General features: G+C 34.5%; 1 protein-coding gene across 12 annotated transcripts in view; it reads left to right on the forward strand.

The window, feature by feature from the left end:
* LOC123546743 (leucine-rich repeat-containing protein 27-like) overlaps window positions 1–13,071 on the forward strand; it is a 52,689-nt gene that overhangs the window by 3,255 nt on the left and 36,363 nt on the right. For 9 of the 12 annotated variants that reach the window (XM_045333270.2, XM_045333260.2, XM_045333263.2 and 6 more), the window contains exons 2-7: window positions 67–259; window positions 1,516–1,665; window positions 2,669–2,767; window positions 5,928–6,098; window positions 7,522–7,756; window positions 8,727–8,786. In XM_045333270.2, the coding sequence (XP_045189205.2) occupies window positions 67–259; window positions 1,516–1,665; window positions 2,669–2,767; window positions 5,928–6,098; window positions 7,522–7,756; window positions 8,727–8,786 (908 nt within the window). The remainder of the gene's footprint in view (window positions 1–66; window positions 260–1,515; window positions 1,666–2,668; window positions 2,768–5,927; window positions 6,099–7,521; window positions 7,757–8,726; window positions 8,787–13,071) is intronic. The other 3 variants (XM_045333265.2, XM_045333271.2, XM_045333272.2) reach the window with 3 other exon arrangements.

The following is a 13,071-nucleotide window of genomic DNA, read 5'->3' on the forward strand; positions in this document are numbered from 1 at the left end:
TTATCAGTTTTATATTGGTTTAATATGAGAACTAACAAAGATAAGAAAATAGTATTTTCTTTTCAGTATCTGTACCTGGAGGGAAATGAGCTTACAACAATACCAGATGAACTATTTGACAAGCTGCCTAACCTTAAATGGTTAGACCTGAGGAGAAACTACTTAGTGAGGCTTCCAAGTGTTTACACTGGTCATCACCAAAATCTCAGGAATCTTCTTGTAGAAAGTAACAATCTACGTACATTACCTCTGGAATTAGGTGGGTGTAAAAACACTTATTGTTGTAATGTTTATATGAGCAGTCAATGTGATATAGAACTTTGAATGCATCTCATCCGTGATTTGATGGCTTTGTATTAAACTTTAGAAGAACCTTATTGATGTAAACTCTACAATAAGCCAGCTTTATATTGAATCTGTATGACAGAAAAGGGCAATGATCTTGATGAGAAAATTTATTGGAAAAAAAGAAAAGAAGAGATAATGAAGTTGTAAACAGTTAAAAATGTACATACATGTTTTTCTGATGATTTTATAACAGTCAATATATATCAATTTTCTGATGATTTTATACCAATCAATATGTCAATACCAATCATTATAATTCAACTTTACAATATTACACACGGTATTAGATCAATTGCGCACATCATATAAAACAGATAGAGCTAGTAGAAAACGTAACTGAGCCAATATGAGAAAAGCAGGGCCAATACGAGAAAACAGGGCCAATATGGAATTCAAGCATTTTGATTGGTTCAAAAGAGAGGGCCAATACGGAGAAGTCACTTCCATTAGGTTTTTAAATGACGCCGTTTTGTTTTAGATCAAAGTTATACATTACAATATTTTTCACATTTTTGACAAAAATATCATCTAATAACCAAGTATGACTGAGCGGACGTATGATATATGGCTTTATAGATTACAACGATAATTTCTTTTGCTTATTCGGTATTGTGTACAAACAAGTGTTTCCTATCAGAAATTCTGACAATTTTCAAGGAAAATAATGAGAAAATAAACTCGGATTAAGTAAAAGGATGAGACTTATCTTTAACAGACGTTTTGAGAGTGTGGACTATTTGCGCAATGATAAATTAATAGTGATTCACATGCTGAAAGTGTATGAATAAATTGGCGAACATACTTTCTTTATACTTTCTAAAGTAATTCTAAACAACTTGTCAAAATGTTTCACCTGAACGTACATAGCTGCCATAAGGTAACTCACAGAGTTCTTATGGTGTTACCGCCAACAGTCAAAAGTTGAATAATAATATTATCATTAGTCAGTCGATTTCATATTGGCTTAGTTATTTGTCCTCGGGCAGTCATAGTGGCCCTCAGCCTACGGCCTTGGGCCAATATGACAACCCTTGAACAAATAACAAGGCTGGTCGCAAAACTATGTTGGTTTTCTCGTGGTGCGGCTCAAATTGATTTCATAAACGGGAAGTTTTCTTTAATGACCCCATACGCAATTCCTAATGACACATTTATGTTATTTTCCAGGTTTGATTAAATCTCTGCATGGTCTCAACATATCTAATAATCCCCTTGACTTTCCACCACAAAGCATTATTGAGAAAGGAACTAATGAAATCCTGAAATTCTTACGAGAAATGATTGAAGCCAAGTCTTCTGGGAAGCTTTTGAATGGAAGTGAGTATTGCATTAAGGATATGTAATTTGATTTATAAATACATAGGACAGCAATGTTGTCTAGTGTGTAATTGTACAACAACGTTGTGTAGTGTAAAACAGTGTGACTATTCTTTAAAAATTTTGTGTGCCAGTTTTGGTCACTTTTTAAGAGATGCAAAGTTTGATTTTTTTTATTTGAACAGTTTTCAAAACCCAAAATTTGGAAAACAAAAATTCCAGCTATTTTACATGATTATTTAGCAACTTTCCAATTTGTTATATTATAAACTTCTGTATTTATAGAGATGGTAATAGGAAGTACCACTGTTTTCCAATTTATAGAATATTTTTTTTTTCAAAGCAAAAGATATACAACGTATCGCTTGTTTTTTGACTAAGGTATTTTCAAAGATGGTCAAATAAAACCCTGATTGAAAGGATATTCAAAATATTTTTTTCAGAGAACAGCCGGGAAAAATATTTGTCTAAATTAGCAGCTTAGAATTGTTTCTGAGTTGTTAAGTCTCCATGTTTTTTTCACAATCAGAATTTTCCTTTCGATTACATATTCTCCATATGCGTTTTGGCATTCTCCAGTTGCTGTAAAACTGCAGTTATCTGTTATTACTGAAGGATGCTAAAATTGCATAATGATTATGTAATCACACAGAAAGTGCCCATTGTCATTACAGGTGCTCTACCCTAAGTATAAAAAGTTTTTCATGTCACAAAAAAGTGGCTTAAATTGTTCTCCCTCATATTTATATGTTTCTTACACAAATTCAGATACATGAATTAAATTTTGATGTAACTGAAGTTGTCAAAAATGCAGATATTTTTGTACCGTAATGCTGATGAGGATATATACTTTTTTTGTATTGATTTATGTTTACATTAGCTGTCAGAATAAGGTATATAGAAAGACGGAAACTTATCTAAGCTCTTTTGATTGTGTATGACTTACTGTGTAGATATCATTGTATGTGATATTTCATGTTATTCCTGTATAATGTAATCTTAGAGAAGGCACGTAAAGCGGTCTTACGACAGCATAGTGATCCGATGGGAGGACCGTCAAGACTGCCAGCGTTAAACCTGCTTCAACAACAGAGCAAATCTGGTATAGAACAAGCACTATACTTAGAAAAATATACACCTGTTTTTATATTTATAGAAAAATATCAATAATACTTAGCTTGACTATACAAAGTAAAGGAGAGCTATGGTACTCACCCAGGCATAGGTATCTGTATCCAAGGCTTAGTTAAAGTGTTTATGTCCTTTGGCTTTATCTTTGTTATGCTTCAAACTTAAATCCTCCTGATCTCACCCATATTGTATTGCACAAGGGTCATAACTCTTTCATCATTATTTTTATGAATTATGCCTCTACTTTTTTATAGACCTACAGGTAAAAGTTTGGATGCACTTGATCTCTGTTATTATTAATTGGATTTGATTCAGACTTAAAGAAGTTGTTCCACATCATCACCCATTGATACAAGATGCTTTAGTCTGGCAGAAAGATTCCATGAATTATGTCCCTTTTATCCTTAATAATTCTTGTTTATGCTTTCATGCAGTTTCAATCTCTGATATTAGTAAATTGATGACACTCAAGGTTTAACATGACATTGAATCACTTGCTCCTGATCAATGTGGGTTTCAAACTGTGAGGAAGCCATCCAGCTGGCTTATGGAAGGTCAGTGTTTCTACTTGATGCCTGTCCATGCCTGAAATATGCCCAGAGGGGTACCTAGGGTCTTCCTCCACCATCAGAAGCTGGAAAATTTGCCCTTGGCCTGAATTATGTCAGTGTCACTTTAAACCGAACAAAAAAAGAAAGAAAAAAACCCAGATATGCCCTATTTCACTATTAAGAATGAAGATAGTTGAGCATTCTGTTTCATTTGACAGCTCTTGTTTGTGTTGTCTGTATTTAGATACCAGGTGAATCTACCAGGGACATGAGTGTGGCGTAGCTCCCAGTTGACTCTTTAGGCATGTCCCTTCACATTTTTCTTGCACATTTGTATTTGAAAAATATGAAGATTTAGTAGATCAGATGCACTCAGAGTGCAGCAAAGCATTACAAAGACTAAATCGTGCCCAAAGATCTCTAATGGCATATGTGCCGACTCAAGCTTAACTACATGTCTTATAACTTGTCTGAGAATAACCTATGTGAGATGTCATAGGTGAAATAAATACATGCGTGACATTGATTGCTGTTGGGGGAACTTGGACATTTTAATGCAGACAACACAAATTTATGCTCTTTTGTTATATGTAAACCAGTTTGCAGTGTGTTTTAGAGGGATGAAATCTCAATTTCATTACAATCTTTTTCCTTTTCCTTAGTAAATGAATTTATTGTAGATGCTTTATTATTTAGCTACTTTGTTTATCTGTGTGGATTTAGTGAAGTTCAGTGAAATAATGAAGGTAGGAATGAATAAGGTTTTATAAATCACTAAGTAATATTATTATTGAAACGCCCGACATATAACTGTCCATCATGTATAAATAGTGTTAAGACACGGTTTTGCTATTATAAAATTATTTTGTAATTCTGTACTTTCTAAAAACATGTATAATGACACGCCTTAAACAGCAGCCAACAACAGTGACCAGCTTGTTTGCAATTATATGCAAACAATCATTTGAATTACACTGAAATGTTCCACAAAATTAATGCTGTGTGTGGTCATTTCGATATTTGTGCTTATTTATAATTAAGAAATAATTTATAGCAAAAGAGTGTTTTAAAGGTCCATTACTAATGGAAAGTGAGTTGGCAAGTTTTTTCATAGCCAGTGCATAGACTTCTGCAAGACACTAAATAATGAAGATTGGCAGGTCAAAATTTACAGAAGGTCTTTGGAACTCACAGAAATGCATGTGTATTATGTTGAAATTTCAATGAATCGACAGAATGACCTCCCAGGTCTTTTTAACTTTCTTCATACTTCATAGAAAAATAATTGTACATATACTGCGATTTATTTCGAATTTCTACATACCAACTTTCATTTTCCAATAAAATGAAATAGTTTCTGTGCTTTTTAAAAGAAATTAAAATGTTCACTTTCCTTAGTATTGGACCTTTAATACTATTTATGTATGATGGGCAGTTATACATTGGGTGAAATTATTTTTACGACTTATTACCGCCCGAGTGTATAAATAGTCCCTTAATCTAAAACAGTAGATACAATGTAGTAGCACTCTTTCTTAGTCGCAACAAATACATTGATGTCACTGCAAGTTAATGTGACGTCATTCTATCGTTAGCGTGTTTTAACAGATGTCGTATAACAACAGCTTGTTGAAATATTAAAATTCCTATAGAGCACATTCAGTCTGGTCAAACAGTGCATTTATTTAAAAAAAAAAAATGATAATGCACAGTTTTACGGAACTTCATCTAGAATTAATTATGTGTTTTACTGGTATTAAAATGCCTTTAGAAACCATGAAGTTGTTAAAAGATGCTGAAAGATAGGCCTTTAGAAACCATGAAGTTGTTAAAAGATGCTGAAAGATAGGCTTGTGGTACATGTATTTAGATCCATTTTTTGTAATATTGACACAAAATTGAAATGGTTTAATAAAGGCAGTTAATGGAACTGGAAGGGCTTGGTAGATTCACATTATCTCATGCTGTTATTTCAAAAAACTCATCACAACATGACAATCCACAGAAACAGTAGTTGCATCACAAAGCTTTTAGGACTATGGTTTAAAAGCTGTGATCAGTTTTTTGCATAGTACAGGGTGTCCCATAATATTTAATACCATTTTGTTTGTCAAAGATGTATGCTTTTATACTCTGTCTTTTAAATTTCTTCATAAAAGGAAGTATTAGTTTCAGTTATGAAAGCTAAGGATGTTTCACTGTATTGTGATGTAGCTTTTAAACTAGATCATAAATTTTGACATAATTATAATGAGGATCAAGTATTATAAACTATTATTTTTCAGGTGGGATGTAGGGAAGGGGGATGTTTGAAAGGTTTATAGGATATTTCTGAATCAAAATGAATAAATTCAGCATACAATCCTGATGGCTTGTATTTTTAACTATTTCGAATGTCCTGCAATTGAATCAATAGACAATAACACTTTGTCTTTAACAAAATTAATTAGCAATTTTATGAGTAATGTAATTACTTGCAGAGGTTATTTTGTTTCACAAAATGATAATGTTAAGTACATCAGGACTAAGGTTTTTTGTCAGACGTGTATGTAAGTTTTCAAACCACAGCCACTATTTCAGCCGGTATGCCACAGAGATTAAGGACAGGTTTGAGACGTTCTGCACATGCCAGTATAAAGGCCCATTCTGCAAGGCTAGCGTCACAACAGTTTCCTATAGAAGAAGAACCTAATGAAAATATCCCTGAAAACCTTGTCAGTTGTGAGGAAAATGACCTGGGTGATAGTCTAGGTACATTGTGTGACATAGCACAGTTGACGTGCAAGGGAAAATGCTGTGAAAGCACCGTTTGTATCCACCGTGTTTTGAAATACATGTGTTTTGAGACTTACAGTTTAACAGCACTGTTAATGTTTGATTATCCCCCTTCACATCAGTTTGTTTAGTAACAAATTTGTACCTGTAAGGAATTAGGGAACATTCATTGTACTGTTTGTCTTTGGGCAACATGTTACTGTCTCAAGAGAACTTTCAGCTTCAGTTTTATGAATGAAAAGATTTTTTAACATAACTTTCATTTAATAAATGATATAAAAGATTGAAAGATTGTATGGTGGCACAGAAGGGACATGGAATTTTTTAAGGTTCTTTTTATGCACAGCAGTAGGTTTAGTGGTCACACACAAGACTGAACCATCATATGACATTGTGCAGGAGGCAGCTTTCAAGTGCATACATGAACTGAACTGAACTTTACTGTTTCATGCAAAGGCAGTACCTTTCATATTAACACATGGAATGAACCATTCTGTGCACATCATTAGCTATTGTGTGCACATATGAACTGAATGAACCATTCCATGTGATGGCAGCGGTTTTCATATTGTGCACACATTAAATGAACTGTTGCATGCATAGGCAGCAACTGTCACATGCACACAGGAACTGGACCTTTGCCATACACACATGGTAACTTATACACGCACACATACTGAGTTGAAGGGTGATCAAATGTGCACATGAAAGCTGCAGTATGCAGTCTGAACATGTAAAGGATATCACATTCTAATGTACACAGGAAAATAAATATCCAACTTATGCCAAGGTGAAGAAGACCTTGAGAGAGGTGTTAGTTCATATCAAATATTTATATTATAAGTTTTGCTGTGTTTTCTTTCACTATAATTGCTTATGTACACAAATCCTTCTACTTGCAGCTTTATACACATGTATCCCTTTTCACTTAACATATAAATTGTATTTGCTCTTTGTAGTCAGATGTTAAAAATATTCAGGTTTTTTTTTTATTTTGTTGATCCTCTAAAAAAAGAGCAAGTTAGATGATAAGCATTTATTGGTACCATAGCAGTCTGTACTCCTGCAACTTTTAAAGCCAAGACAAATAACATCAGTTTTAAAAAAATCTGACAATTTACAAATGCAGCCTGAACATATATAAATCATTTGTATAGTGCAGTAGAAGGTGTTTACCTTGAATAAGTTGACGAGACTCTTATTGACTTATCTGACACTTGCAACTTACTTGGCTTAAATGGGGAGACTATGTTCATATTCGTAGTGTCTAAATCAGCAAATTCATGGTGACCTGAAACTCGAGCATTGCTCCACTCCATTCCACCTCATTGTCAGTGACATAGCCAGATGCAGTAACACATTATTGAACATTCTCATTAAATAACATATATTTTTGCAGATGGGTCTAGTTCAAGTGACGATGACTGGGATGAGGATGGTGATCTCAAACAGTACGCATACAGACAAGCTCAGGAACGCACCCTGTCTACGGAGGCTGCCAAACGTGCAGCGTCCGGACAGATTGTACCTTTGAATAAAACTGTACAGTTACATAGACCTGTCAGCTATACATCAATAAAACAGACAAAAGAAGAAAAAATAAAAAAAGCTGGTGCTATGGGGACTTTCAGCAAGTATGTACTTAAAATGATGATATGTAACTGATACTTCCTCTAGATATAATACTTATTTTTCCTGAATATATGTTATTTCATTATTCTATTCAATATTTAGTTTGGAAACAACATTACCAGGTTTTACAACTGTAACAATCATTAATAATATGATTGTTATTGTGAAATCCTGTTTTATAAATAACTTCTGTTACCAGTATGTAATTCTAGGGAAATACATATTTTTTTTTTATATAACTTATATTAGACAAGTCAGATTTTGTTAAGCAGTTCCTCTTATTTTACTGTTTAAAATTCATAATTTTTCTGTGTGTTTAGCATTTTGTAACTCACAATAAGTTGATTTAAGCTAGTTTACTGGAAATCATGGTATAACATCATTTGTCCGGATAAGAGAATTTGGTCTTGGCTTGGTATACGGAAAGGAAAATATTCTTAATATGTATAAATCAGCCAGACCAGAGTTGTTGTCCTTGATTTAGTTAAAATACACATAAAGTGCTTGAAAGTTTATGTTGCATTTATTTTAGAAAATATTTCAAATAAAATCATGAAACCATGTACAGTGATAGAAAGAGGGGCGCCAGACTGTCAGATCTAGTTTTTTTGCTTAATTTTCTAAGTATATCCTGAAGTTTAATAAAATCTAGCTTTAATCAAATTCCACATTGTAGAAAGAAAGATTGATTAGAACTTGTAGATCTACCCTTGAAAAAAAATTTCTGGATAAAAAATTGCGAGCTTGAGTTTTCTGTAGATTCATTATGTATACTATTTCTGTTTTATCGCTACAAGAAATGAAAGATGGGATAACTATTTTCTCAATTAAATAGCTTTTCAAATAGTTTTTTTCATAATATGACAGTATATAATTATTTATGTCATGTTGGCTTATTATAACAGGTTTCATTGTAAAATCAACAATTCTTGTATTTCCTTTTTTTTGTACTAACCTTTAACCTTATTACAGATCCAGGAAAAATTCCTCGGCTCTCAGTAAATCCTTAGTCACAGCAAAACAAAAACTGGGGTAAATTGTTGACTTGTTTGTTTGGAAAATAAACAGGAATGGTTTGACACAATCATGTTCTGTATTACATGCATGCATAGTTTCTCTTTTCTTCTTGTATGAGCATTTAAAAATCTGTCTGTTTATGGTGGTCCTTCTTTCCCCATTTTCATTCCCCACAAAAGGCGGAGGGATATAGTTTTGGCATCGTCCATCCATCTTTCTGTCCGTCCGGAGCCATATCTAGGAAATGGTTTGGAATATTTAAATAAAACTTCATAATACATGTTCACCACTATAGGGAAAAGTGGCCAGTCAAGTTTCAGTCAGATTGCCCTATTAACACCAGAGTTATGGCCCTAAATAGTAGTTTTTAGTGTTAACTATATAGGGTACTATAATTTTTTTATATGACTATTTCTGTGACATCTTTGACCTAGAACTATGAAACTTAAAATGAATTTAGATCACCATAATGAGGTAGTGTAGTACAGTACACACAATTTCGTCAGGATCTCTTTAGTAACTTCAGAGTTATTGCACTTTAATTGTTTAAATATCCACATATTTGTACATAACAAACTAACCAGTTGGTAGAATTTCATTAAACTTCTTTCATTTCTTTCCATGAACATTTATTATCAACATGTGAAGTTGTGTACCCATACCCGGTTACTTCCACTGCCCCAGGCATCCCCCCTCCCTAAATTTTTTTCTTCATTTTTTTCTCTTCTTTTATTTCAAATCTTAAACCTTCCATGAATATTTACCAACTAGCTCCTCCACCCAGTCACCACCACCACCCCAATCATGCACCACCCCTCCAACTTGCCAACAATTTGTTTTTAATTATTTTTCCCAACAATATTTATTATCAACATGTGAAGTTTTTTGTACCCTCACCCTGGCCATGCACTCCCTCTCTCTCCCACCCCCCACCCCCCAGCACACAAAATCTTTCCTTTTTTTTCATTTTCCAAACCTTCCATGAATATTTATCAACATGAGAATCTGTAAGCCCCCGCCCCCATGTCACCACTCATGTTTCAGATTTCTTCCTTGATTGTGCTCTCTTAAGAACTTCTGTTCTTTTAAATTTTTTGCTTCTAAGTAACATCCTTAACTTTTTGCTGGATATATTTCTTTGCCATTTCTCAACACAAACCCATTTGGCAGGGGATACCAATTCATCCACTTTGCTTGTTCAAACATGATTCCCTATTTTTTATGCTGTAATTTACAAACAGTTTCTTGAACACGCCATATAACCCCTTCTTTTCAGATTGAAAAAGTAGAAAAGCATTAAAGTGATTAGCATATCATTAGTTTAGTTGAAAATTTCAGTTGGCTTTTTTGTTGTTTTTGTTTTGTCAAAATTCAGTCGAATTCGCTCCCCATTTTCACTATTTTTATGCTTCCGAAGGGAGGCATATAGTTTTTGAACTGTCTGTCAGTCTGTCGGTCTGTCTGTCCGCAATTTTCGTGTCCGGTCCATATCTTTGTCATTGATGGATGGATTTTCAAATAACTTGGCATGAATGTGTACCACAGTAAGACGACGTGTTGCGCGCAAGACCCAGGTCCGTAGCTCAAAGGTCAAGGTCACACTTAGACGTTAAAGGTCATTTTTCATGATAGTGCATTCGTGTCCGGTTCATATCTTTGTCATCCATGGATGGATTTTCAAATAACTTGGCATGAATTTGTACCACAGTAAGACGACGTGTCGCGCGCAAGACCCAGGTCCGTAGCTCAAAGGTCAAGGTCACACTTAGATGTTAAAGGTCATATTTCATGATAGTGCATTGATGGGCGTGTCCGGTCCATATCTTTGTCATTCATGCATGGATTTTAAAATTATTGGGCATGAATGTGTACCACAGTAAGACGACGTGTCGCGCACAAGACCCAGGTACGTAGGTCAAAGGTCCTAAACTCGAACATCGGCCATAACTATTCATTCAAAGTGCTATCGGGGGTATGTGTCATCCTATGGAGACAGCTCTTGTTGACTTAGCAAAAGTTCCCTTCCAAAATTCAAACTGTTAGTGCATATTTAAACTGTAACATTTAAAACACAAGACAGTGAGCTTTAAGTTATTAGTCCCCTACTGGTTGAAAACCAGTTTCGGGGACTATAGGAATGTGCTATTCCGTCATTCCGTCTTTCCGTCATTCTGTCATTCCGTCATTCTGTCATTCCGTCATTCCGTCCGTCCGCAATTTCGTGTTCGGTCCATAACTCTTTTATCCATGAAGGGATTTTATTATTACTTGGCACAAATGTTCTCCATGATGAGACGACGTGTCATGTGCAAAACCCAGACCCCTAGCTTAAAGGTCAAGGTCACAATTGGAGGTCAAAGGTCAACAGGGCTTTTTTCCTGTCCGGTCCATAACTCTCCCATCCATGAAGGGATTTTAATATCACTTGGCACAATTGTACCTCATAATAAGACGATGTGTCATGCACAACTTTCAGACCCCTAGCTCAAAGTTCAAGGTCACACTTAGTAATCAAAAGTTAACATGGCATGAAGAGGGTCTGTTTCGTGTCCGGTCCATTACTCTTTCATCCATGAAGGGATTTTAATATTACTTGACACAAATGTTCCCCATGATGTGACGACGTGTCATGCGCAAAACCCGCACCCCTAACTCAAAGGTCAAGGTCACAATTGGAGGTCAAAGGTCAACAGGACTTTTTTCCTGTCCAGTCCATAACTCTCTCATCCATGAAGGGATTTTAATATCAATTGGCAAAATTGTACGTCATAATAAGACGATGTGTCATGCACAACTTTCAGACCCCTAGCTCAAAGGTCAAGGTCACACTTAGTAGTCAAATGTTAACATGGGATGAACAGGGTCTGTTTCGTGTCCGGTCCATAACTCTGTCATTCATTAAGGGATTTCAATATTACTTGGCACAGATGTTCTCCATGATGAGACAATGTGTCGTGCGCAAATCCCGGAGTCCTTGCTCAAAGGTCAAGGTCATACTTAGAGGTCAACGGTCTAATTCAAGAATGACTTTGTCTGGAGCATTTCTTCTTTATGCATGGAGGGATTTTAATGTAACTTGGCACAAATGTTCACCACCATGAGACAAATTGTCTTGCGCCAGAACCAGGTCGCTAGGTCTAAGGTCAAGGTCATACTTAGGTCAAAGGTCAAATTCAAGAATGACTTTGTCCAGAGCATTTCTTCTTCATGTATGGAGAGATTTTGATGTAACTTGGCACAAATGTTCACCACCATGAGGCACACTTTTTTAGAATTACATCCCTTTGTTGTTACTATAAATAGATTACATTGTAACTTTTTTATTACTGGCCGTAGGGAAAAATCGAGACCACTTTTCTGTGGTACAACATGCATGTTACATCCAATTTTTAGGTGTTATTTGATCTATCTCTACCTGGTAAAGATTTTCTTGTGGACTTACATTTTATAAATTTTTTTTTTTTTTTTTTTTTTTTTTTTAGGATTAATTTCACTTTGTTGTTACTATAAATAACTTTTATGATAACTTTTTATATAATTGGCCAAAAAAATTCCTAATGAAAACAACTGTACGTTTTTATATATGCAAATTTTAATCCAAGTGTTTGGTTACAGCATATTGTATATATAGTACAATATTGTTTATACATCATTGACAGATATCAGTTCATTATGTTATACTGCAGTAGAGAAAATTAGGTGCCTTCCAGTAGGGGACTTTGTATTGCATGGCAATACTTCATTCACTTGTTTTCTTCTGGAGTGTAACATATTTATGACAAAAACTATTTTCATTACAATGTGATTTTTGCCTTATTTTAGTCTTGCGATGCAGTTTTCTCTTCCTAATTGGTTCTGCCAGCATTCCCCAAGTTCTGAAAAAAATGACTTATTTTATATTTCTTCATAGTCTTTCAACTTTTTGTTTGCTTAATCAAACAGTCATATTTTACAAGAACATTTTTTTTTAAATTGAAGTCAGTTTGATACTGATCTCCAGCTAATGTAAAGTCTGGAATTATTTGTTAACAAGATTGTAAATTGAATAAAAAGTGCCCTTTCTGACATTCCAATTTATCATCCAACCTGTTACTTTATTGGATAAAATATGAATTTAAACTATTTTCATCATCAGGATTAATTTTGCAGGCTTCAGGTTTGTCACCATGTCTTCGTTCATTGATTCAGAAAGTTCTATTTTGATTTAGTCAGCTTCAGGTTATTGGAATTCTGGGAACCTTCATAATTATTGGCAGGCCATCATTAAGTTTTTAGTCATTAAGTTTTTCTGAAAAGTCTG

Source organism: Mercenaria mercenaria, chromosome 9 (assembly GCF_021730395.1).
Source record: "Mercenaria mercenaria strain notata chromosome 9, MADL_Memer_1, whole genome shotgun sequence".
NCBI classification, from domain to species: domain Eukaryota; kingdom Metazoa; phylum Mollusca; class Bivalvia; order Venerida; family Veneridae; genus Mercenaria; species Mercenaria mercenaria.